The 22,218-nt window shown below is 40.5% G+C and overlaps 1 protein-coding gene and 1 long non-coding RNA gene across 2 annotated transcripts; both read left to right on the forward strand.

Annotated features, from left to right (window-relative positions):
* Positions 1-9,032: 9,032 nt before the first annotated feature.
* LOC139457088 (neural cell adhesion molecule 1-like) lies at positions 9,033-19,167 on the forward strand. Its single transcript, XM_071238530.1, has 5 exons — positions 9,033-9,219; positions 10,528-10,785; positions 10,939-11,208; positions 15,311-15,610; positions 19,145-19,167. The coding sequence occupies exons 1-5, from the start codon at positions 9,033-9,035 to the stop codon at positions 19,165-19,167; spliced, it is 1,038 nt and encodes a 345-aa protein (XP_071094631.1).
* Positions 19,168-19,385: 218 nt separating this feature from the next.
* LOC139457585 (uncharacterized) lies at positions 19,386-19,977 on the forward strand. Its single transcript, XR_011652604.1, has 3 exons — positions 19,386-19,458; positions 19,598-19,693; positions 19,822-19,977. It is a non-coding gene; the product is annotated as an uncharacterized lncRNA (long non-coding RNA).
* Positions 19,978-22,218: the final 2,241 nt, after the last annotated feature.

Genomic DNA, 22,218 nt, shown 5'->3' on the forward strand with positions numbered 1-22,218 from the left:
TTCATATAAGTAAAGGTTAGCGTGTTTTGTTGTTGAAATGGTGGTACACGAACAATCCAGGACAAAGGCAGTTGTGGGTAAAGCTCTGATTAAATGTAAATGCTCTGGAATATTATCCTGGTAATATGCGAACATGTTTTAGCTCTAAACAGGCTTGCGTTATCGTTAAACTATTTAACCTTGAGTTTTTTACTAGTAACCAACAGCTAGCCATGCTTAGCTGGAGCTACAGAGGTAACCACCTTTACGAATCTTTGATTTAAAATTATCATATATTCAGACCGGAGGAGATGAATCATCTTTGTCATGGGAACTTTTACTATCCAACATTCACTGGTCACAAACAGAAAGCTACAAATCCCTCCTGTATGTGTAGTAATCTTCTCTTTAACCTTTGTCTTTTTCTGAATTGTTATAAGTTAAATATGTCTTTGCAATGAGGACAATTTGAAAAAATTGATAGCTGATAGCGGGATTCAAACCTTTGAAATCTGCACCGGAGACTAATCAATAGAGTCTTCTATCACAAAACATGGAAATATACAAGGTTAGTGCCAGAGAATAATATAATTAGTCTCGATTGTCTGATCGCCCAGACTTATAATAAGGCTAAATAGTGATACCAATTTTATGGATCAGTGAAAAACATTGATGACACCAGGTGTTCGCGAAAAGGGCAAGCATGTCCTACTCTATCGGTAACATCTTGTGGAATTTGATATTTGCTAACATTACTACTTACTGTATGCCCGTTTATGAACAGGGAAGTTTGTGTATTAATTTTACATGCTATTCAATAGAGTGAACAGTGAACAAACATATGATTTGTTAGCTTTGGGTTAAAAGAAACGAAATCAGCTAGAAGCCTTCTATTCAGTTTACACAAGATATACAAGATATCTAAGATGGTGTCAGATATGATCTCAAGATGTAAGGGCATGATATTCTAACGGTTACATCACTCTCAGAGCTCAAAATGCTCAAGTCAATCCTGACCTACTTTGGGGCATGTGTAATTGTCCTCAAATCATCACCCTACACAGAATCAAGTCCAGTAAACTGGTTCCATCATCGGTTTTTGAAGTAAGCTTACCACTTTCAGACATTAGACGGCAGCAACAAAAGTGTTGTAAATCTGTACCAAATCCGGTTGTAGATGCACATAAATACGACTGTAAATAATCATGATACATGTCTGCACCTTGAAAATTTGCTTGCAAGATAAAAATTAACAAGAAACTGTTCTGCTGATGTTTGATAGTTCAATTCATATAATAGTTTATTTCATGACAATACATATCTCTTCCTTTAAAGAAACAGTTAAAAAGGAACTTGCTAATGAAGCAACATTAGGTTATGCAAAATCATGCAAATGGCACTTCTTAATGTGTCCGCCAGTAAAAAATGTGTGATAACATAAAAATGTATTAAACATGCTTCAAGGACTACAGTTCCTGTGGTTGTCACTGGACCCTCTTGTCAAGTTTTGTTGGGTAATATTGTTGGGGATGTCATACCTATTGCTGGTTATGGTGGATAGGTCTTCATCGTGAGTGGTGTTGGTTTGATAAGTGTCTCCTTCAGTGAACATCTCTCGATGCATGCAGACTCGATTGCGCCTGTAGACTCCTCCATTGCATTTTGCTACTATGTATGACCTGAGTTCTCTACCCTTTTCTCTAATAACTGCTGGTTCCAATTTCTTTGTAATTGGATCTTGGATTCTAACAGACAGGCCTGGGTGGAGTTCAGCTCGTGCTTTGTTTGTTGTGTTGTACTTACTCTTCTGTTTGTCTTTGCTTCTCTTTACCATAGCAGGGTCACTTCCTTGCCTGTGTACCGCAGGTAGGTTCTGCTGCTGAAGGCATTGATAGTTCAAGCTTTGCTCTCAGTTACAGTCGTTCACAACAGCGTAAGTAGATCATCTTCTAGTTCTCAATCCCCCTTTCCCCATCAGGGGGTCTCAAGGCCACAACTTCAACTCACCAGTGTGGTTCGGACAACAGTGTTAGCATTGCCAGACCTTGAAGCAGACACTCTAGTTATGGCTGACAGCTGAATTAGGGCTTGGGAGATCCACCGGTAAGAATAACGAGCATGATCGATGATCCTAAGATGCCAATAACTGCAAAGTAGTCACTCGACGATCCTGTCAAGCCTCTAACCAATCCGTCCGATCCTGATGATCCTCCCTGTCTTAACGAAGCTGTCAATCCGGTGAAAGGTAAATATCCCAATTATAATCACCGAATGTCTACCGATCTTCCTGGTGAAGGTCATCGAATGATCCTGTGGATGAAGCTGTCTTTACTGAGAAAGGTGAAAATCACGATCCTGGTCGTTAACCATCTGCTGGTAAAGATTCACAGGACCACCCTGTCAATTGTCCCTCTCTCGACAAGGTGTCTATCGAGAGAACATTGAAGATGTCGATCCTCCACAGGAGGTTTGTCGAACAATGAGCAGTTCTATGATTTTGATGATGAGATCGTTGAACCTCTTCAAATTCACTGGAATGTAGAACGATACATTGTCCCTAACGATTGAAGATGTTGTCTGGGACTCTCTGAGTGATCCACAGATCGGTCCTTTGTTGAACATGTAGCAGGAGTAGGGTTCGTCAAACCTTTTTGAATATTATGACAGGTCATTGTGATAAGAAGCCAAAGACGTGACTGTAGCTGGCTTCTCAAGCTGGATGACAACTGATAGAGGCATAACAGATTATTCTTGATGTAGGTTAGAATGAGTCTGAATCTTCTTCTAGGGATCGCTCAACAACGCTACTTTTGTAGCCCACTTCGATAAACATGAACATGCAGCCTTTAAGCTTCATTGGCTGGTGAAGTCTAACGTTCGTTGGACATAGAATAAGAGCTTCTATCACTTACTCTCTTAGCACATTTTCTTCTGTAGAGTCATGTTGATAAAACTTGTCGCCATTGCTGTGAAATGTTTGTCACCAAAAGTATTAAAACTTTGTAAGGTCCCGTGACCTACTTAAGGGCTCTTTTGTGGAAGCTGTAGACAAGGTTAGAACAGGTTTAAACAAGAAAGAAGTGAGAAAAGCTCACATACCCCGTTATCCCCGCTGGTCAACAACAAATAGTAAATAGTTTGTTAATTAATGAAATATGACATATTTCTAACTGATTTTAACTTCAATGTTATAAAAATTAAGATTGAGTTCCAGTGACAATTGACGCCCCCCCCCCCACACACACACACACACACACAATCTCCCATGTTACCAGTGTTCACTACGAGGAAGTAGATCACCATGAACACCTTTGATTAAAAATTTGATTGAGGAGTTACATAAGAAGAATTATCAAAAGGACCAAAAATTCGTAAACGGGGGTATAAATATAGTCAAAGGACAGGTTATCGATATAATTAACACTGTCTTGATATTCTTTGAAGGAACATGTAAAGACCACCTTGACTGTGACATTTAAGAAAGGTTAGGTTAAAACACTATCACAGGAAGACCAAACCAGTTTAATATTTAAAAAGAATTAAAATAAACACCGCAATGCATTTCCAGGCAGTATGGCAATAAAATTGTTGAATGGCATTGACCTCAACAAGGATATGTTGATAACTGAGAACAAATGCCAATCAGTTTTCAATAAGTTGTCAAACAGTTTTGAGAATTGTTATCAAACAACTGTTGTTTTTATAGATTTGACTTTGTCAAAATTTGTTATCAAACAGTTTTCAAATATTAAAAATATATTTATTAAAACAATGGTTCAACAGTTTTTCAACAATAATTATTATATATGATAATACAATGACATATCATGATTTTCAGACCCTCCTTCTATATCCGGACTACCACCAGTTCAGATTGTCTCTAGTTCTCTTATCTCAGGATAGGCTGTAGTATGTATCAAATTTGCACCTTTTTCAGACGCTCCTTCTATATCCGGACTCCCATCAGTACAGACTGTCACAGAGTTCTCTAACCTCAGGATAGACTGTAGTATGTATCAAATTTGCACCTTTTTCAGACCCTCCTTCTATATCCGGACTACCATCAGTACAGACTGTCACAGAGTTCTCTAACCTCAGGATAGACTGTAGTATGTATCAAATTTGCACCTTTTTCAGACCCTCCTTCTATATCCGGACTACCATCAGTACAGACAGTCACAGAGTTCTCTAACCTCAGGATAGACTGTAGTACCTACACCACACCTGGCAACCCTCCAACAACAAGCTACACCTGGACCTATGGTGGTTCTACTGTCAGTACTGGGGCTGTACTTGATAGAAGCAGAATCAGCAGGAGTCAGGGAGGAAGCTACACCTGTACTGCCAGCAACACTCAGGGATCAGACTCGGCCTCAGTCAATGTGGATGTACAGTGTGAGTACAATTGTCCAATTTATTACAACGTTATTAGCTCAATAAGTCATAGACCATTGAAACAAGACATAAAGTGAAGATCACAGCAATACTCAGGAGGGGATGGCCTCAGTCCATGTGGATGTGGATATGTCCAATATATTTATCAACTTCAATGTTATTAGCTCAATTAATTATAGATTATGAGACAAGACTTAAGTTGAAGATCACAGTTACACTCAGGTCAGACTCGGCCTCAGTCTATGTGGATGTACCGTGTGAGTTGAAATAATTTACACATATCAACTTTTCATGAAACTATCCTGATTTTATGAGTGTTGTTCCTGCTTCGATAAAATAACTTGATAAACATGTGTTTTGTTTTATCAGTGTAGCTAAAATAGGTGATATTTTATTATTTAATAACCTCAAAATCTTTATTAGGAATTGTGGACATTTCTGTATGGCACAGCTTTCAAGTATTTTATACCTACAGTGCTGTTTACCACCAACCATCAAATTGGAGGAATATAGATATTTAACTTACATTAAACATTTGAACATTTGAATATTTAAATATTGTGTAACATCATTAAATGAGAAGCTGATAATAAAATATGCCAACATAAAAAGGAATGTGTTCTCCTTTATCTTTGTAATCTCTGCTCTGTAATATAATTATAACAGGGTTGACATTAACCAAACAAAATATATGACATATCTTGTCACATTTGACTTTATCCTAACTATACTGATTTGCTTATCTCTTCTTATGCCTGATGTGTTGTGGAAACTCTTGTGCAGTCTTCCCAATCAACAGAAAACATTTCACCCAAACAACCTCTCGCGTGCAAGCACACTGGAAACACGTGACCAACCAGACTGACTCATCACACTATCCTTTTCCTCCGATATATACTGAACAACAAAAGTTCCTGTGACATTGAATAAGATTTAATGCAAAGTTATGTTTTTTACCAAATCTGAAACAATTACGGTTTGCAACAGATAAGACTCCTGTAAGTGTTCAAATGGTTTAATTTTCCATACTGACTTCAGAAAATGCGTGATTTCATACAAAACATGAACATGCCAAAATGTCAATTTACAAATCAATAGCGTGTGTGTGTCCACCTCTGGTTGCGATGCAAGCAACACATCTTCGTCTCATGGAATGGACCAGGCGTCGCACAAAGTCCTGTGGGATATCTGTCCATATCTGCTGGAGCATGGTTCGAAGTTCCTGGAGTGTCTGTGGAACACGTGGTCGACGTCGAAGGCGCCGATCCATCTCATCCCACATGTGCTTGATTGGTGAGAGATCAGGTGAGCGAGCCGGTCAGGGGATGACATTCACATTGTTTTGTTGAAGGGAATCCTGAACAAGTCGAGCAATATGAGGCCGGGCGTTGTCATGTTGAAAGATAATGCCTTGGCCATGACGACTCAAAAACGGTAGAACAACAGGGCCGATGATCTTGTCGCGATAGCGCTGTCCATTCAGATTTCCCTCTACCACTATCAAATGGGTCCTCTGTCTTGCTGTAATCTCACCCCATACCATAACGCTGCCGCCCCGGAACCGATCTTCTTCCATGACACAATGATTGACGTAACGTTCACTTCGACGTCGGTACACTCGAATCTGTCCATCGCTGTGGCTGAGGTGAAAACGAGATTCGTCAATGAATAGAACTTGTCTCCACTGCATTGCCGTCCAGCGTAGACGCTGTCTGCACCACTGTAGACGTGCTTGACGGTGGTTTCCTGTCAAAATGGGACGTCTGGCGGGTCTTCTGGCGACAATCCCTGCACATCTGAGGCGGCGACGTACGGTTTGGGAAGATATTTGTCGAAGGCAAGGGATGCTTCTTGCAGTCACTGTTGCTGGCTGGAATCGATTTCGTAGGTGTATTGTTCAAATCTAGCTGTCTTGTCGATTATTGGCCTGCCACTACGAGGATGGTCTCTGACTGCATTCGTCTGTTGCCAACGTTGCCATAAGCACCAAATGGTGCTTCTGTGGACGTTAAATTGTCTTGCAACATCACATTGACTCGATCCTGCTTCAGGCATACCATTGGCTTGCAGACGCTCATTTTCAGACAGGCGTGGTATATCGTAATGTTGTTTAATTGCGTAATTTTGTTGTTTTTCTGAGTGGTTGTTGTCAGCACGAAGCTAAACAATGCATATGGAATCCCATTAACGCACATGTTTTTATACCCATTCTTGAGTAGTGAAATGCATGGGGCTTGCATAAATGTCAACTTTTGCATGGAATGCATGCTTTTCTGTAGCAGTTGCGTTTTTATGACTTGATTCCATTCATGTACTACTATATTGAAAACCAAACTTTACTTGTTTGAAAAATACTCTAAAATATGGATGTCACAGGAACTTTGTTGTTGAGTATAGAATTTTGTCTGTGCTCTTGGTTTACCTTCCTTAAACATTCCTTCGTCATATTTTGGAATTCTGGCAAGGATTTTTGTTCTCTTTTTGGCTCTTTTAATTTTCCCTTTTGTTTTCATAGTCAAACATGTACCACTTCTTGTCTGCATATCTTTAGTCATGATCCACACCCCATTTGTTGAACTTCTATGGAACACAACTGTACTAGAGACATTAGATGCGACTTCTTCTCCCCCTTGGCTGAAGAAGAATTCGCTGAGTACATCTACACCATTGAGATGAAGAAGATAGACAGGAGGAGGAGAAATTCTTCACACTCCACTTCGTCTGCGGAGACCACCTCTAAGAAGAAGAAGAAGGTGATATCAGATCATCAGCCTACACCCTCCCTCCTTCTGATGAAGAAATGTGATTTGACAGCGATGACGATGAGGTCAACCTGCCCTCTTGGAGACAATCCCTGATGCCTCAGCCCAGACTTCATCTATCGGTATTAGACATGTCGACTCTCTACAGAAGAGCGTCTTGGCTGCCAAGTTGAAGAAGAGGTCTCCTGTTATGTCTTCCGACCCTGGCAAGAATCTCTAGTCGTTGGCAGAGAAGAAGTCCTCTTCGTCTTCCTTGAATTCATCATCCTCCACCAAGACACAGGCCTTAACAAAGACTCACACCTCCGCAAAGTCAAAGTTAGCATCCTCCACGAAGACTTCCTTGATGAACACCTCTGGGAATGAAGACACCTGCATGCAGCCTTCCACCTCTGCACAGTTTCAGAGATTCATCCAGCCCCTGACCTTCACACTGGCTCAGGCTTTCACACAGCCACAGACCTCTGCACAGCCTCTGGCCTTCATGCAGGACCTTCAGCCTTCAGCCTTCATCCAGTCATCAACTTTCACACAGCTCTCTCTTTTTCCACAGGTCTCTAACCCAACAGCTTCCTACCTCCTTCAAGACAAGGATGTGTTTGAACCCGAGTATGATGAGGAGTTATCCCAGTCAGAAGAATTTCCATCTGTGAGGATCACAAGATGTTGGCGAGGGTCGCCAGTGGCCTACCCATTTCGTCAACCTCCAGGGATGATCTTACTTATAGCGAGTTCTACTTCATCAAGAGAGAGGATATCTACACCTTAACCGTTCCACTGATCAAGCTGATGAACAGATAGCCAAGAGCTTTGATGCCTTTTTTCTTAAGGCTACCCGTACCCAGGGTAAGCCGACGTCAAACTTCAATGCAAAGAAGTTCTCTTTACAGGGGATGGCCGCCTAGCTTCGTGTTCCAGATTTATGAGGACTATACATTGATGTACCCTTTCCGCAATAAGAAGTTAGCACAGCTGGATATGGTGACCTTTCCATGACCTTTCCATATCCCGCTCCACTAATAAAGCAATGATGAATGCATTCAAGAACCCTCGGACCGACCAGTAAAGGATGTTCTTGTCTGTGATGATCGTGCAGAAAAAAACATCAAGAGTGCTTCAGATCATGTCAGCCCAGTCTCAGCCATGCTTACTCTTCTCCCTCACAACTTCCATTGGTCTGACCTCAATACCAAGCCTCTTTTACTTCAGACTTGGGATTCTTCTTTCTTTTATTATGGCCACATCCGCATCATCAATAAGGAGGTAGTCCAGGATTCCAAGGACCAGATGCTTATCAAATCGGTCCAGGCTATGAACTCAATCTGTAAACAGTTGGTTCAGAAGACACAATCCAAAAGTCGCTCTTCAGGCATCCAGAAGGCCAAGGACAAGCGCTCCAGTGGCTAAAGAGGAGGCAAGCGGGGATCCTTTTGGAAACCACAGGACAGACAATGTGATTAGTCCCAACGAATGGTGGGGATCAAGGGGATCCCGTGCCTACCATTGAAGGAGAACTGTTGACCGACTTGGACCTTCACCCCCAGTCATTCAAGTACAGCAGTCTGCTGTGGGTGGAAGACTGGCAAGATATTGGAGAAACTGGAAAAATCTGGACGACCTGTTTGTGATGAACATTATCAGAAATGGATACAGTCCAGATGGATGAGAACAGCCTCCACTCACTCTCGACCCGCCGATTTTTCAGTATCCAGAAGAACTGCAATCCATGCTGATGGAGGGTATTGGCACCCTTCTCATGTAAGTAATCCAAGCAATATCTCCTTGGCCAACACAGCTGGGAAACAAGAACTTGATGATGAGAACACACAACTCAACTGTAGCCTTCTACATTAACCTCCAAGATATGACAAGGTCGACAAATCTTCTGAGGTTAACATGCCAGCGGTACGAGTTAACAGACATCCTGAATCTGAAAATCAAAGCAAGGCACATCCCAGGAGCTCCAAATGTCCTAGCAGATGCCATGCCATCAGTTACATTGCCATGAGAGTGGATGCTCCATCCAGAAGCATTTCAACTGGCGACAAGAAAAGGAAGTTGTCCTTCTCTGGACCTGTTGCAGGTTAAACAGGCGAATCACAACCTGTCTCCCCAATACCAGACACCCAGGCTTGGTCCAACAATGTGTTCATACTTGTTCCCACCACCAGCTCTGATACCAATGGTTTTACAGAAGTTCATCCAAACAAAGAACCCTGAACTTCTTCGGTTGCACCTTCTCGACTGGCAAGAACATTCTTCCTGGACCTTGTTGCAACAGCTGGAAGATCAACTCTAAAGCTCCTGAAACTGGCCAAACCTGCTTCTTCATCCACACTCAAAGCGTTCATCCTCGACCAGATCTCTCGTGAGGGAAAAATTGTTGACAGCGGCAAAAGCTACATCACCACAAGTGGCATAATTCTTGCGTCATTTTAGGAGCACACAAAATCTCAAGGGTTCAGCCTTATGAAGTTATTTGGCAGTAATTAGATCCAAATTAACTCGTGCTAATAGAGAGAAAAACTCACTAAAGTTCCAGAACTGATAGCCCGACATAGGTCCTACAAAACAGAAGTTTAGAGCTCAGGCTTGGGATTTAAGTGTAGTACTTCAACATCTTACAAGTAATGCTTATGAGCTGCTGAAAGAAGCTGACTTTGAACACCTGACACATAAGACCTTGTTCCTCTTGGCACTAGCAACAGCAGCCAGAAAGTCAGAAATTCATGCCCTGGACTAACAAGATTTGACAGCAGTAAACACACATTGGCCCATCTGGGTTTGAGAGTCCAGTTGCCAAGACAGCCAGAAAGACAATTTCATATCCCAACACTTTCTTCCATTCTAAAATCCAAAGACATAGAAGATCTGTCCCTTTGCCCAGTTGGGTCACTACTCATCCACCTTCAAAGACAAGTTTTAGGAGTAGAAGAACGCTAAGACTATTCATCCTGTTAACGAGAAAAGCTTCTTCAAAAGCTTCAAGAGCAACAATTTCCTTCTGGATGAGGGCAGTCATCCTTAGAGCTTACAGGACGTCAGGTCTAGACCCACCAAAAACATCCAACCTCCATGAAGTCCCAGCGATAGTATTGACCCCAGACTTGCATGGGTGAGAGGGGTGCGTTTGGGTGAGATGTTTTCTGTTCCTTGTGAACACTGCAAATGAGTTTCCTTTACACTTTGGGAATAAGAAGAGGTAAGCAAGCAAGTATGATTCAGGATAAGTATAAATGATATATTTATCATTAAAATGACATTTTTGTTATTGTTTGGTAATAGTCAGATGTTGTGAGTCCTGACAATGTTGTTGTAATCTGCATTTGTTATTACATTTAGTTATGGTAGGTTGGTGAGCATGGTTACTTTATACTCCTTAAATTTCTAGATGGACCAGGCAGCGGTGTGACCATCACATCATCAGGGTCACTAGAGAGAGTGGAGGGGTCAGGTCCTTTCACTGCCACCTGCACTGCCGTGTGTAACCCAAGCTGTACTATAACATGGAGGAAAGACAACAGTGACCTGACTTCAGGCCAGATCAGTCTCAGCAATGTGTCCAGGACAGACCAGGGAGACTACACCTGTCAGGCTCAGAACAGCATTGGTGGACCCCAGCAGACGTCTATCACACTGGTTGTATACTGTACGTAACTTTCTTGACAAATATGTTATACTGTGTGTCAGGTCAACAAAAATTTCGGAAACAATGGTGTATTTACCAATTCTTTCTATACAAGGTATAAGAACTCTTGTTCAGTATTGATAATTGAGATAAAGACAAGTTGTCTATTTCCAGACCTGGTCTCCCCTCATCTGACATTCAACAAGATGGAGGTGATGGAGAATGCCACAGTGACCGTGGACTGTGATGTTGACAGCAACCCGACTGTGGAGATGACTGTCAGGAACGTTGACAACAACACTGTACTGGTACAGAGGAACACAAACACCCTCAGTCACACCATACAGAGAGCTCAGTGTCTACACAACGGCTCCTATGTCTGCTCAGCTGATAACAGGGAGACAGGGACTGTTCACCACTCAACCATGCCCCTGAATGTACTGTGTGAGTAGATACACACTATATTATGAGATGCATTCCTGTAGACAGAAACCCTGTGGATATAGAGAATCTCACCCGAGTGTCTTTAGATATCAAATATATCAACATGAGTTGATAAAAGTGGAAAAATTCCGAGGCTTGCCGAGGATTTTTGACACTTTTATCAACGAGTGTACCTTGTACCTTGAACTAGTGAAAGCCTATTCAGCCACGACTTTAACTTACCCTGCTTTTAAAGGATGGTAAGTTCTAGAAGACAGACCACACACATTATGCTCCTAACATGCCTAAGGACATAAACCGACGAGCTTGGAATCTGTTTTTACACTTACGTCAAAGCTATTAGTCACAACTGCAGAGATTGAGTATGCTAAGAACGAGAAGAGGAAATGATGGACAATACCCCATCAGGGTATTGCTTATTGCTATAAGTACAAGATATGATTTGCAGTACTGAAGTATGCCAGTATCATCATCTGTGCTGAGGGGCTGATAGTTGGTTAGGAGTCTTCACCCTACAGGAGTCTGGTTCCAAGTCAGACTGAACATTCAGAATCAGAGTCATTTGCCAGTTGCAAGAAGTGTGGCCATTCCATGATATTTAGGGACACACACACTTCTTTCTATGGAGAATTCCAGATGTGATGAATTTGCTTCCCTCTCTAAATCGGCCTTCTTAAAATAATGTGGCTATCAAGAAGGCAAAGCACAAGGAAGTGGCAAGAAGACAGTAGATCCGCTTCTGTCTTTCTCCCCTCTCCAGACAGTACCCCCCTTCAATCCGCCAACTACCCCTGCGACTACAAAGACACTAAAGTTGACAATGGTATCCCTCTTCGAGTAACGTCTGCATTTTCAACGAAGCTTAAGCAGCTCAAAGAACAGCAAGAAGAACAGGCTCAGAAGTATCTCCTGACCAAGAGGCTGCATGAGAGAGAGTCACCGTGAAGACTTGCTTCTCTGTTGCCAGCGGAAGCTACCACCACTAAGAAGGCTGCATAAACAGATAGTATGCCCAGCAAGGCCACTACAAACAGCCAGCGTGGCAATTATAATGCCTTAGCCTGCCAGGATTCCCGACCATCACAGTTCCTGAGTGGTTCTCAAGACTGGCATCCATTAGCTCCACGGAACATGGACACTCATCCCACTCAGTGCTGACCACTGCACAGACCCCAGCACAGACTGTCAGTAGCAAATCATCTTCCATTAAGGGATCATCCCAACCATTGTGTGGATCCCACACTGTCTCTATGGACAGAAAATCATTGTCCATTACCAGGACAACACAGCCACCACATGGACTGCACATGGATTCTACAAGTATCAGGTCATCAGGGAAGAGCCGCAGACCTGTGAGACAAAACGATATTGATGGGTTGGGGATAGAAATATTCATTCATGTGTAGAAGGAAATTAGCAAGATAAGATCTTGTCATCTAAGTGCCAGAGAGAAATAATCAAGCACGGTAACTAACCAAGTTATTTTAGACATTAAGAATAACATCTGAGGACCTTGTGTATGTAATTATCATAAAAGGGTATCCTAGATACTGGGACTGCATGGAATTCATGAGAGCGCCCGGTTTCTGCCACCATAACCAGTAAGGATACAGAGATGACTGTTGGCCAACCAAGTTGATTTATTGACGGTCACCTACCCATCCATGTTACGTTGGCCACACCCTGACAGCACAATCTCTATGTGCAACCTATTACCAGTCTTGGTTTCTGTTAGACAATGAATAACATGAGGACCGAATGGACCGTACCTACACCACTCATCACCATGCCTTCCCACTCTCTCTCACATTTGACACTAAGGATTCAGAGTCAGATAATGGGAAAGAGTATTATACAGACACATCCTCTTTTAGAATTTCAAGTACTTGATGAGGATTTCTTCAATTTGTACGCCTAACACCAAAGGTACCTTGTCCTGAGTGTGTGTGAAGGATATCACGGCGGCAAATAAGCATGCAATGGATATTGGTGCTTGTATCAACTAGCTAGAGTTCGCCACTCACTATGAGAACAGACCAGGCTGGGTTGATACAAAGTATCTTGATACCATAATACGGATGCAAGAAGACTTACGAGGACTGGCTGAAAAGTTCTAAGCCTAAGTGGGATATCTCAATCGGATTGAAACAAACTTTTGCCACCAACTGTAGTGTTATAATGGTCTTTGTACCAGACCATCTTGTGAACCTACCCATTGAAATCACCAGAAATGGCCAAAACTGGCTGTAGGGCAGTCATCAAGTACCTGCAACTGAAAGGACTAACTCCAACACAGATACATGCTGACATGATCTCCACTTTAGGGAATGATGCCCCTTCCTTTTCCACTGTAAAGAAGTGGGTTGCGGAATTCAATTGTGGCAGAGAGAGCCATGACGATGACCCACGTCCAGGAAGGCCTTCAACAGCAACCATTCCGGAAAACATTACCCGGGTGCATGACATGGTGATGGCTGGTTGTATTCCAGTGTTGTGGGCATCTCCCATGAGAGGGTTGAGCACATTATCACCAACGAGTATGAAATGACAAAAGTTTCCGAAAGATAGGTGCCAAAGCTCTTGACAGCGGATCAGAAACGTGTCAGATTCCTGATGTCCCGTGACAATTTATGTCGTATGATTTATGAAGCAGATCCCGATGATTTTTTGGCCCGATTTGTAACCATGGATGAGACCAGGATTCATATTTCAACCAGAAACCAAAATTCAGTCTAAATTGTGGAAGCATCCGGAATGACCAGTCCCCCAAAAAGCCAAGTCGGTTCCTTCTGCTGGAAAGATGATGGCTTCAGTCTTTTGGGATTCCAAGGGTATTCTCCAAGGAGTCCTGTTCCACCAAGACAATGCTCCTGTTCACAAATCGGTGGTTGCCATGTCAGCGATCCATGATTGTGGCTTCGAACTCATTGACCATCCCCCTTCTTCACCCGATTTGGCCCCGTCAGACCCCCAAAATGAAAAAGGAACAAGTCGGTCGCCATTTTCCTAGTAATGATGACGTCATTTCCGCTGTGAATGACTTTTTTAGGGTGGCTGAAGTAAATTTCTTCTTGACCGGCATCCAGGCCTTGCAGCATCACTGGCAAAAGTGTGTAAACCTGGAAAGGGACTATGTGGAGAAATAAATGAAAACCATCGACTTGGAACGGGTCTTTCACAGTTAGGCTTAGAACCTTTCAGCCAGCCCTCGTACTAGCTACTCAAGTAGTCGAGGATGTTTATGCCCTAATCTGTTGCAGCGACAGATCGTTAATTACAAACTCATTATTGAACATATGTAGGCAAGTGAATTTGTTCCTAATATGCCTCTGCTCAGGATGAGATGGTAATGTGACTGTTAATCTTAGATTGTATTCTCCCCAGGGAGCTGAGAATGAATATCAAATCCACACTGATCCATTTGCTGGGATGGTGATGTTAATGCTTTGAGTGTACACCTTGTGTATGGAGGCTAGCTCAATATAAGTACACACATTATTATTATTAGTTAGAATTGGTCTTCATGGATTCCTTTTAGACTGATTGTCTGAAAGAGTGATCACAACATCCACAGGATACTTCCAGATAGTCTGACTACAAAATAGGGGAAGTAGCCGATGTGGATCCAAACGCGGAAGTAGGGGTGATTGCTGAATCTGACATTGTACATGCCCCTCTCATCATTTGCAATCCAGGCTTGGTCTACATATCCTAACTTTTGTCTACCATCTTTCAACATAGTGTCGAAGCCAGGACCAGTGGGAGGACATCTTTGTCATGAATGGAAGCAGATGACGTCTGGCCACTGGATTCTTGACTGGATGCTTGACCACATTTGTTGAAAATTGAAAATACATTAAAAGATCATGCTGCACTGCACAATAGGTTACATTTGCAACAAAAAGGTTACATTTGCAGGTTATATTTTTTAGCCTAAAATTCATGGAGTACAACTTGTGTATGTACAGGAGAGTGCCAAACCAATTTTAAGCTCCTGACAGCCATAGCCCATTCTCAAAGCATTCTATACTACCAGGTAGTCACAGTCATAAATGATCAAACTCATGTAGAGTTTGTGACGTTTATATTAACATATATTCAGGCTCCCCACGTCACGACTTCAGGAAACAGCTGAACGGTGTGGTGGCCCAGAATAAGAACACCACTGCTTTCCTCACAGCAGACATCATCGCCAACCCCCTGCCTAACTTCACCTGGTACAGATACGGTGGAGGTTTTGTATCACCCATCAGAAACACAACAGGGATCACAGTCACCAGTACAGCCCTACAGTCAGTGTTACAGATCTACATCACCTCAGACGCCAACTATGGAGACTATGCTGTCAGTGTCCAGAACAGTGTTGGCCAGACCATGATGGTGTTCACGCTGACATCTAAAAGTGAGTATAGTTCATAGCTTTATACTAAAACCTATGCCATAACAGTTCATACACATGTGGCTATGCACTATGAGTGCATGATGGCTGTAAATATATAGAAGGGGATACTCATGGACAGATGAGGCAACAGAATTCCTGTGAAATGTTTGGTCCAATCAGAACATTGAAGATCAACTAGATGATCCAAAACGTGACAAGGGATTCATATATCATAATTCTTGCAAATACCTTACCTTTATGACATCATAGCCATAAATCCTGCATTTAGGCAGACCTCACACCATAGAATCTTCAGATTTTCAAGACGTCCTCTTCACTGTCAACTGTCCATAACAGGAGTAGTATCTTGCCAACCCGACCTCTTGCACATGGGCAAGCACCTGTAAATCTCACTTCTTTCCTGTGTGCTAGTCCCCCCCCCCTCCCCCCCTCAGAAATCTCAACCGTCTGCCGTTCCATCCCTCAACTTCCCTTCACCATGTTGTGTAACCCACTTGAAGCTCACCGGGAGGAGATCACAGCTAGTTTCAATCTACAGTTGGATAGTTGGAGGTGTTGCAGGGGGTAGTGTCACGTTGTCAGGAGAGAGATTCCCCTACTGTACCACTGCAGTGAGGCATAAAGGAGATGGGATGGATCACCACACCTTTGGCATGGGACAAGGTCGGTTGGCAACCGTTGGAGCCATGAAAAGTCATGGAAGACCTTTTCTGAGGAACAGGTCATAGATAGTTGTCAGTGGAAATACAAAAATACTTTTACCAGATTCTATCAAAGAGATATTCAGCCAGACCTACAGGGCATCAATAGCGGTGACTGACTGACTGATATAGGATATTTAACGTACACTTTCCGACTGTAGCGTATTTCGCACACGGGCCCAAAAGGGTGAAAGTGGTGTGTGCAACCCAGGAGGGGGCTTTTAGGGGTTGCTTATATTGAATTTTTGGAATTTTTAAATTTGGAATAAATAATAATAAAAATATAAATAGCGGTGACGTCACAAGCAGGGCTATAAGGATGCAAATACAACAGAAGTATTTGCAAATGTCCTTGCCATGAATCCAATTTTAGGCCTATTGAGATGATTTTGGTCTTTGTGGCCAGAATTGCTAGTTTGTTTTAGAACAATTAGACACCCCAATGGTAAACATGGTAAATAATTGATAGCTCCAGAGACTCTATTGTGTACTGTGTGGTAACTTATAAGGTCTACAAAATTTGACATGTACAGCAGGAATGTATCATAGGACTTCAAATAGATTATATAAAGATGAATCAAAGCGAGAAAAGGCATGTTCTACTATGAAATGTTTATTAAATACAATATTGAAACCAGTTTAGACTTTGCTTTCTAAAAAAACGAGTTTTTAGATCAGTTTTCTTTGAACGTCCTGTATAGTTAATCCCTTATTAATGCCGATAATATTTTCTATGTGGAAAATAAAGCATTTTAAGTTTGTATTTCAGTCCTACTGCCTTTGATGTAGATCTACATCATTTCTTCCTTCGGTCATGTATTTTATAACTTGCTGGAATGTTTGAAAAAAAAAGGAGTATTTCGTATTTGTTTACATGCTTGATATTTACAAATAATTACATGTTGTCTACAAGATCATTAGCGTCATTTACATATGCATCAATGCATTCTACTAGTTATTTTGTTTTCAATTACAAGTGACTCAAACCCATGTGGGAATTCATTATTTTATTTTCATATATTTTGCAGGACATATTATTTTGTGAGCATATCCAGTTTAGCTTTAGCTTAGGTGGTTGTTCATATTCCTATACAGGTAGCAACATTTATATTTTCTTGCTGCTTTTATAAGGAAATGTATGTTTCTTCAAGGATGTCAAGTACGAGAAAGACTTTTGGCTTATATGCCTTGTGTTAATGTCAAGATGACTGAATTCTAAATCTCAAAATTTAACCAATTTATAAACTCACGATTATAGAGATACAGAGATAAATAAATTGGAATGGTTGCCGTGAAACCTCACTATATGAACAGTGACACTGAACTTTTGAGGTATTCCTCCTATCTGAAGAGATGAATGTGGAATATGCTCAACATTAATAAGAAATAAAAGAGCCAGCAGTTGTTTTTATCCTCTAATATAATGTTGTTTTAACTTGTAGAGTTCTACTTTTAGCCTCTATTTGTTATGCAAAATAATGAGCATCTCTACTTTAACAGTTTTACTGTCATTTATTTCTTCATCCATCCATCCATTCATTTGTGTATCATTCATTAATAATGCATTTTTCGTGATTCATTCATTGATTCAAGTAGTTTCATTAATTTATTGATCTCTGCTAACACTGAATATGATCTCTTAAATTAAAATGAAACATTTAACTTGTACGAAATAACTCACCTTGTCAGGTTCTCCTCAAACACCTACGCAGTTTAGAGCTCTTGATAACTTTACAACATCGTCTATATATGGTTGTCATGGCAGCCCGAATTTACTGTACAGGGATTGTTTTTATGAAGTACTAGAATGCCATGATAGTAATAGAGTTCAATTTAAAACTACAGCTTGCTTTGTATACTCCCTGTTACAACAGACTTGCTTGTATTTCATACCATTTCAGACAGTGCAACTCACCCAGACACTGCAGACCCCAAGATTACCACTGCTCCAGTTATTGCAGGAGTTGCAATAGGATCCATTTGCTTTACCTTGCTGATATCAGGGATCATTATTTTGTTCTTCTACAGAAAAGGGTTTAGATTTGTAAACACCCAGAAAGGTATATAACATTGGAATAATCGTCTATCATTATATTGGTAGTGCCTTAATACTATTGTTGCGAGAGATGCACACTCACAAAATCTCAATACCAGCACACATGGTAAGCATGTCTTGCCACAACGCACACAACAGGATTTAAGTTGTGTTTGTTGCCTGACACCACACAGCAGATTCGTCAGTACCATACACATTCTCGTTGGTAAACATATGCAATCTGTATCGCTGTTGGTTTTCAGTCATCATCAGACTGGCGTTAGATGATATAACTGAAACACTGTTCAAAGCTCCGTTACGCCCCAACTTATAAACCAAATGGGGCTACCACTGAAAAAAAAGAAGTTCATCATCCATCCGTTCTTGTCACTAGACCTACTCAGTCATTCACTGTAAGCAGGACGGAAGATCACACATAGCAGTCTTAGTACTGTCCAATACCACACTGGACCCATGAAGATCCGGGTAAGAATTGGTCTTCAGCAACCCATGCTTGTCGTAAGAGGCGACTAACGGGATTGGTCAGGATCACTGACTTGGTTGATGCATGTCATCGTATCCCTATTGAATTGATCGATGCTCATGATATCAACCACTGGATTGTCTGGTCCAGACTCGATTGTTTACAGACCACAATAGCTGGAATATTGCTGAGTGTGGCGTTAAACAACAAATAATCAATATCACACTGCCACATTGACAACTACCTCCATTTGTGCGTTTGTCAACACATGTACATAGCAAAACATATATGAAGTTTTTTGTGTTTTCTTTCAGGAAATGCTGAACAAGAAAGGTAATGCTATCTCCATGTGAACCAAACCAGAATTAAAGACCTACACCGTTTTTTTAAGTCAATAAATTATTAACTGAACAAGGATAGATGTAGTCAGAAGAAGACTTTCTGCTTTGTATAGCCATAGTTACAACATGTACACAGTCAAACAACAAATGTCAGAATTTCTAAGAGATTAATAACATCTACTTAAGAAGAACATGTTGTGTAATCATAGTTTACTGACACACTTTTACCCCCAGCTCCAGAAACCAGGCTACTGAGGACACTGACAACCGAGACTATTTATCTTTGGGTATGTGGACGACAAGTGTTTAGTATTTACAAATATGTTTATTATCATCAACACAAACAAGTTACATTGTGTTAGCATACGCATGTTTTCATCATCTTGTTTTATTATCGTATTTATTTGTATTATTGGTTGTATTTAGATCAAATGAACAGTCCAGTCCAGTACTCAAGCTTGAGAAAGGAAGAATTAGACAAACAGCACTACTCGAAGCTGAATATAATTGATAATACCAACGGTTGAGAATTAGGCATTTGCTCTGGGTTTTTTTTATTACTTTCTATGCACATGTGTTGAATATAGTGTTCAGATATGTTTTTTAGTTAGTGTTGTAGGTTGTCGCTCAAATTTTACTTGTATGTTTAGTTGATGTCCAAGCAGATGCTAGAACCTACGAAGGCTTGACAGAGACACCCCCAGTAACCTACGAGGCCATCAGTACTTCCACCTACCAGAACAGCGATGCTCAGTCTCAAGGTGACGATCCTCCAAGGCAAATATGAACTCAATTCGTTTCACGATCCATTATTAAGTATATAATATAAACGGTTCTGTAGTCATAATTATAAACATCCTTTTATGTTATATATATACATTTATTTTTCAGTCTAGATGTAAAATGTTTGGATGTAAATTTAATCTGCCCAATTTGATACATCATTGTTAATGAAGCATTATTTTTGTTCTGTAATTGTATATTTTTGATATATACAAGAACAGAAAAAGATATGCGATCTGCTTTTTGTTGACAGAAGTAACATGTCTATTTAATTGTTTGTTTATCACATATTTTATACCTTAAGAGTAATGGTTGTAAAAAGACAGGCTGGTATGTACAATTCTCATATGCAAACCTTTATCTGGAGCTGTAACCGATATTTAAGCTACATGACTAACCTGCTTGTGTATAAGGAAGTATTTCAAAACGTGATATCACAAGGAGTTTTTTCCTTGTTTGAGACACTGTAAATAATGCATCAGTTCCGGGTAAACAAGTGTGTATTACAGAATTGTGATTGTTTACAGACAAGGATGTTGTGAAAGGTCATATGCATAACCTGTGTACAAAAAGGAAGAGCAATGTATAAAAGCGTCAGTAGCAGCAGTAATATCTGACTAAGGAGTGAAGAGTTGTTTCCCTTCCTTGTGACTCCGCTTCAGTCCTGTAGATGTCTTAAAGATTTATATTTATTTTATTAACCAATATATACATGAGCTAACACTCAAAAGGAGCTAACTGCGACATTACAAACAAATGAATCACAGACTCTCATGATATACATTGTACTGTTTCTGAATAAAAGATTGTGTCAGAAAGATTTATAACTTAATCTTATAACCAAAATGGATAGCATTATCATTAAACCGCCCGCATGTTATTGGAAAGCAGCAGGCAACTATAACTTGATAATGCCCTCATATTGCTTGACGACGGGCCATTATCACGCTTGTTGTTAGGTGACGTCATAGGGTAGGGATAGGTGACGTCACGTTCGATAGTGACGTCATCTGGTTTGTTCTGTGATGTTTCCATATTTGTAAAAGTGGGTCAGTGACATTCGTGTTGATTGCAGTAAATGTTTCAAGACTGATATTGTTGTTCCTTTTTACAAATTTTACAAATTAACAAATTCCATCCATTTTAGCTATGATAACGGTAACGCTATTTTTCAGGGCATTATTATTTGCAGAATACCTCGGTCTTTTCAACTGCCCTCCTTTGTCAGGCAGTTAATGGAAGACCTCGGGCTTCTGCAAATGATAATGCCCTGAAAAATGGGGTTACCGTTATATTATGTAGATGAATATCTATAATCAGGCAAAATATAATTGCATATATATACTACTCCACCTTTGATAGGGATAGACACAAAACAGATCCACATAACATGCTAAGTGTATATTGAAGTAGAACGACACATCTGATTGTCCAAAGAAACTTTGAGTAGTATATATATGATTGTTTGATTGTTGATTATATGAATAATAGTTTATATTTACCTATGTAATAACAGTAGTAGGCATGTGTCTGTCGGTTTTATGTCAAAGGCAGGCTTCTGGATATTTCTTTTCAGTGTTTGATTTGAAGTTTGATGATTGAAGTGAAGAATATTCAACCATTATATTAAATTTTATTTAGGTAGAAGCGGTGCTTCAGAGCTTCAGACACATTTCTATCTTAATATCGTCATAAGATTAACTTGCGAGTTGAATGTTTTGGTGAACCCTGGGTAAAATGTCCAGTTGTGTAATGTCTTATAAAAGCATAGATACAGCTTTTTCGAAAAGCGCGCTGCATCTTGCCATATGAATGCAAATTCTTCCTGAAACAATTTGAATTTGGTAGTCCTATTTATGTTTATGAAAACTGCAAAAGTCTCCGACTCGGTGTATAACCTCTAAAGGAAAAACTTCTCCTGATTGACAAGTCACCTTAATTAGTTGTATGCTTTGAAAGAGTAAACGCGAAAATATAACACATCAAAAGTACACATGTGATAGGTTTTTTTTCACGACTCGACTCATATATTTGTATTATTCATGTATGATTTGATATACCGTATTCGATGTAAAAAGCAGGGCGCTCTCAAAATTAGAAATAGGGGGCTCTTATTAGAATAGTAATGTTTTTAGCCTGAAATGTTTATATACGACAGATATATTTTTCCAGAATTTAATTGCCCATAATTAAGGGTGCATATAACACACGAGTGCGTATTATACACGAATAAATAAGTCTTGTGTACATTAATCAATCCGAAG

Source organism: Haliotis cracherodii, unplaced genomic scaffold (genome assembly GCF_022045235.1).
Source record: "Haliotis cracherodii isolate W230 unplaced genomic scaffold, xgHalCrac1.p SCAF_12, whole genome shotgun sequence".
Classification (NCBI taxonomy): Eukaryota; Metazoa; Mollusca; class Gastropoda; order Lepetellida; family Haliotidae; genus Haliotis; species Haliotis cracherodii.

Excerpts from the sequence above, each read along its gene's own strand:
- LOC139457088 (XM_071238530.1), top strand. The coding sequence starts at position 9,033 with ATGCCAGCGGTACGAGTTAACAGACATCCTGAATCTGAAAATCAAAGC. Across the intron at positions 9,220-10,527 it reads CTTCTCTGGACCTGTTGCAG|ATGGACCAGGCAGCGGTGTG; the intron begins GTTAAACAGGCG and ends TTAAATTTCTAG. Across the intron at positions 15,611-19,144 it reads GTTCACGCTGACATCTAAAA|GAAATGCTGAACAAGAAAGG; the intron begins GTGAGTATAGTT and ends GTTTTCTTTCAG.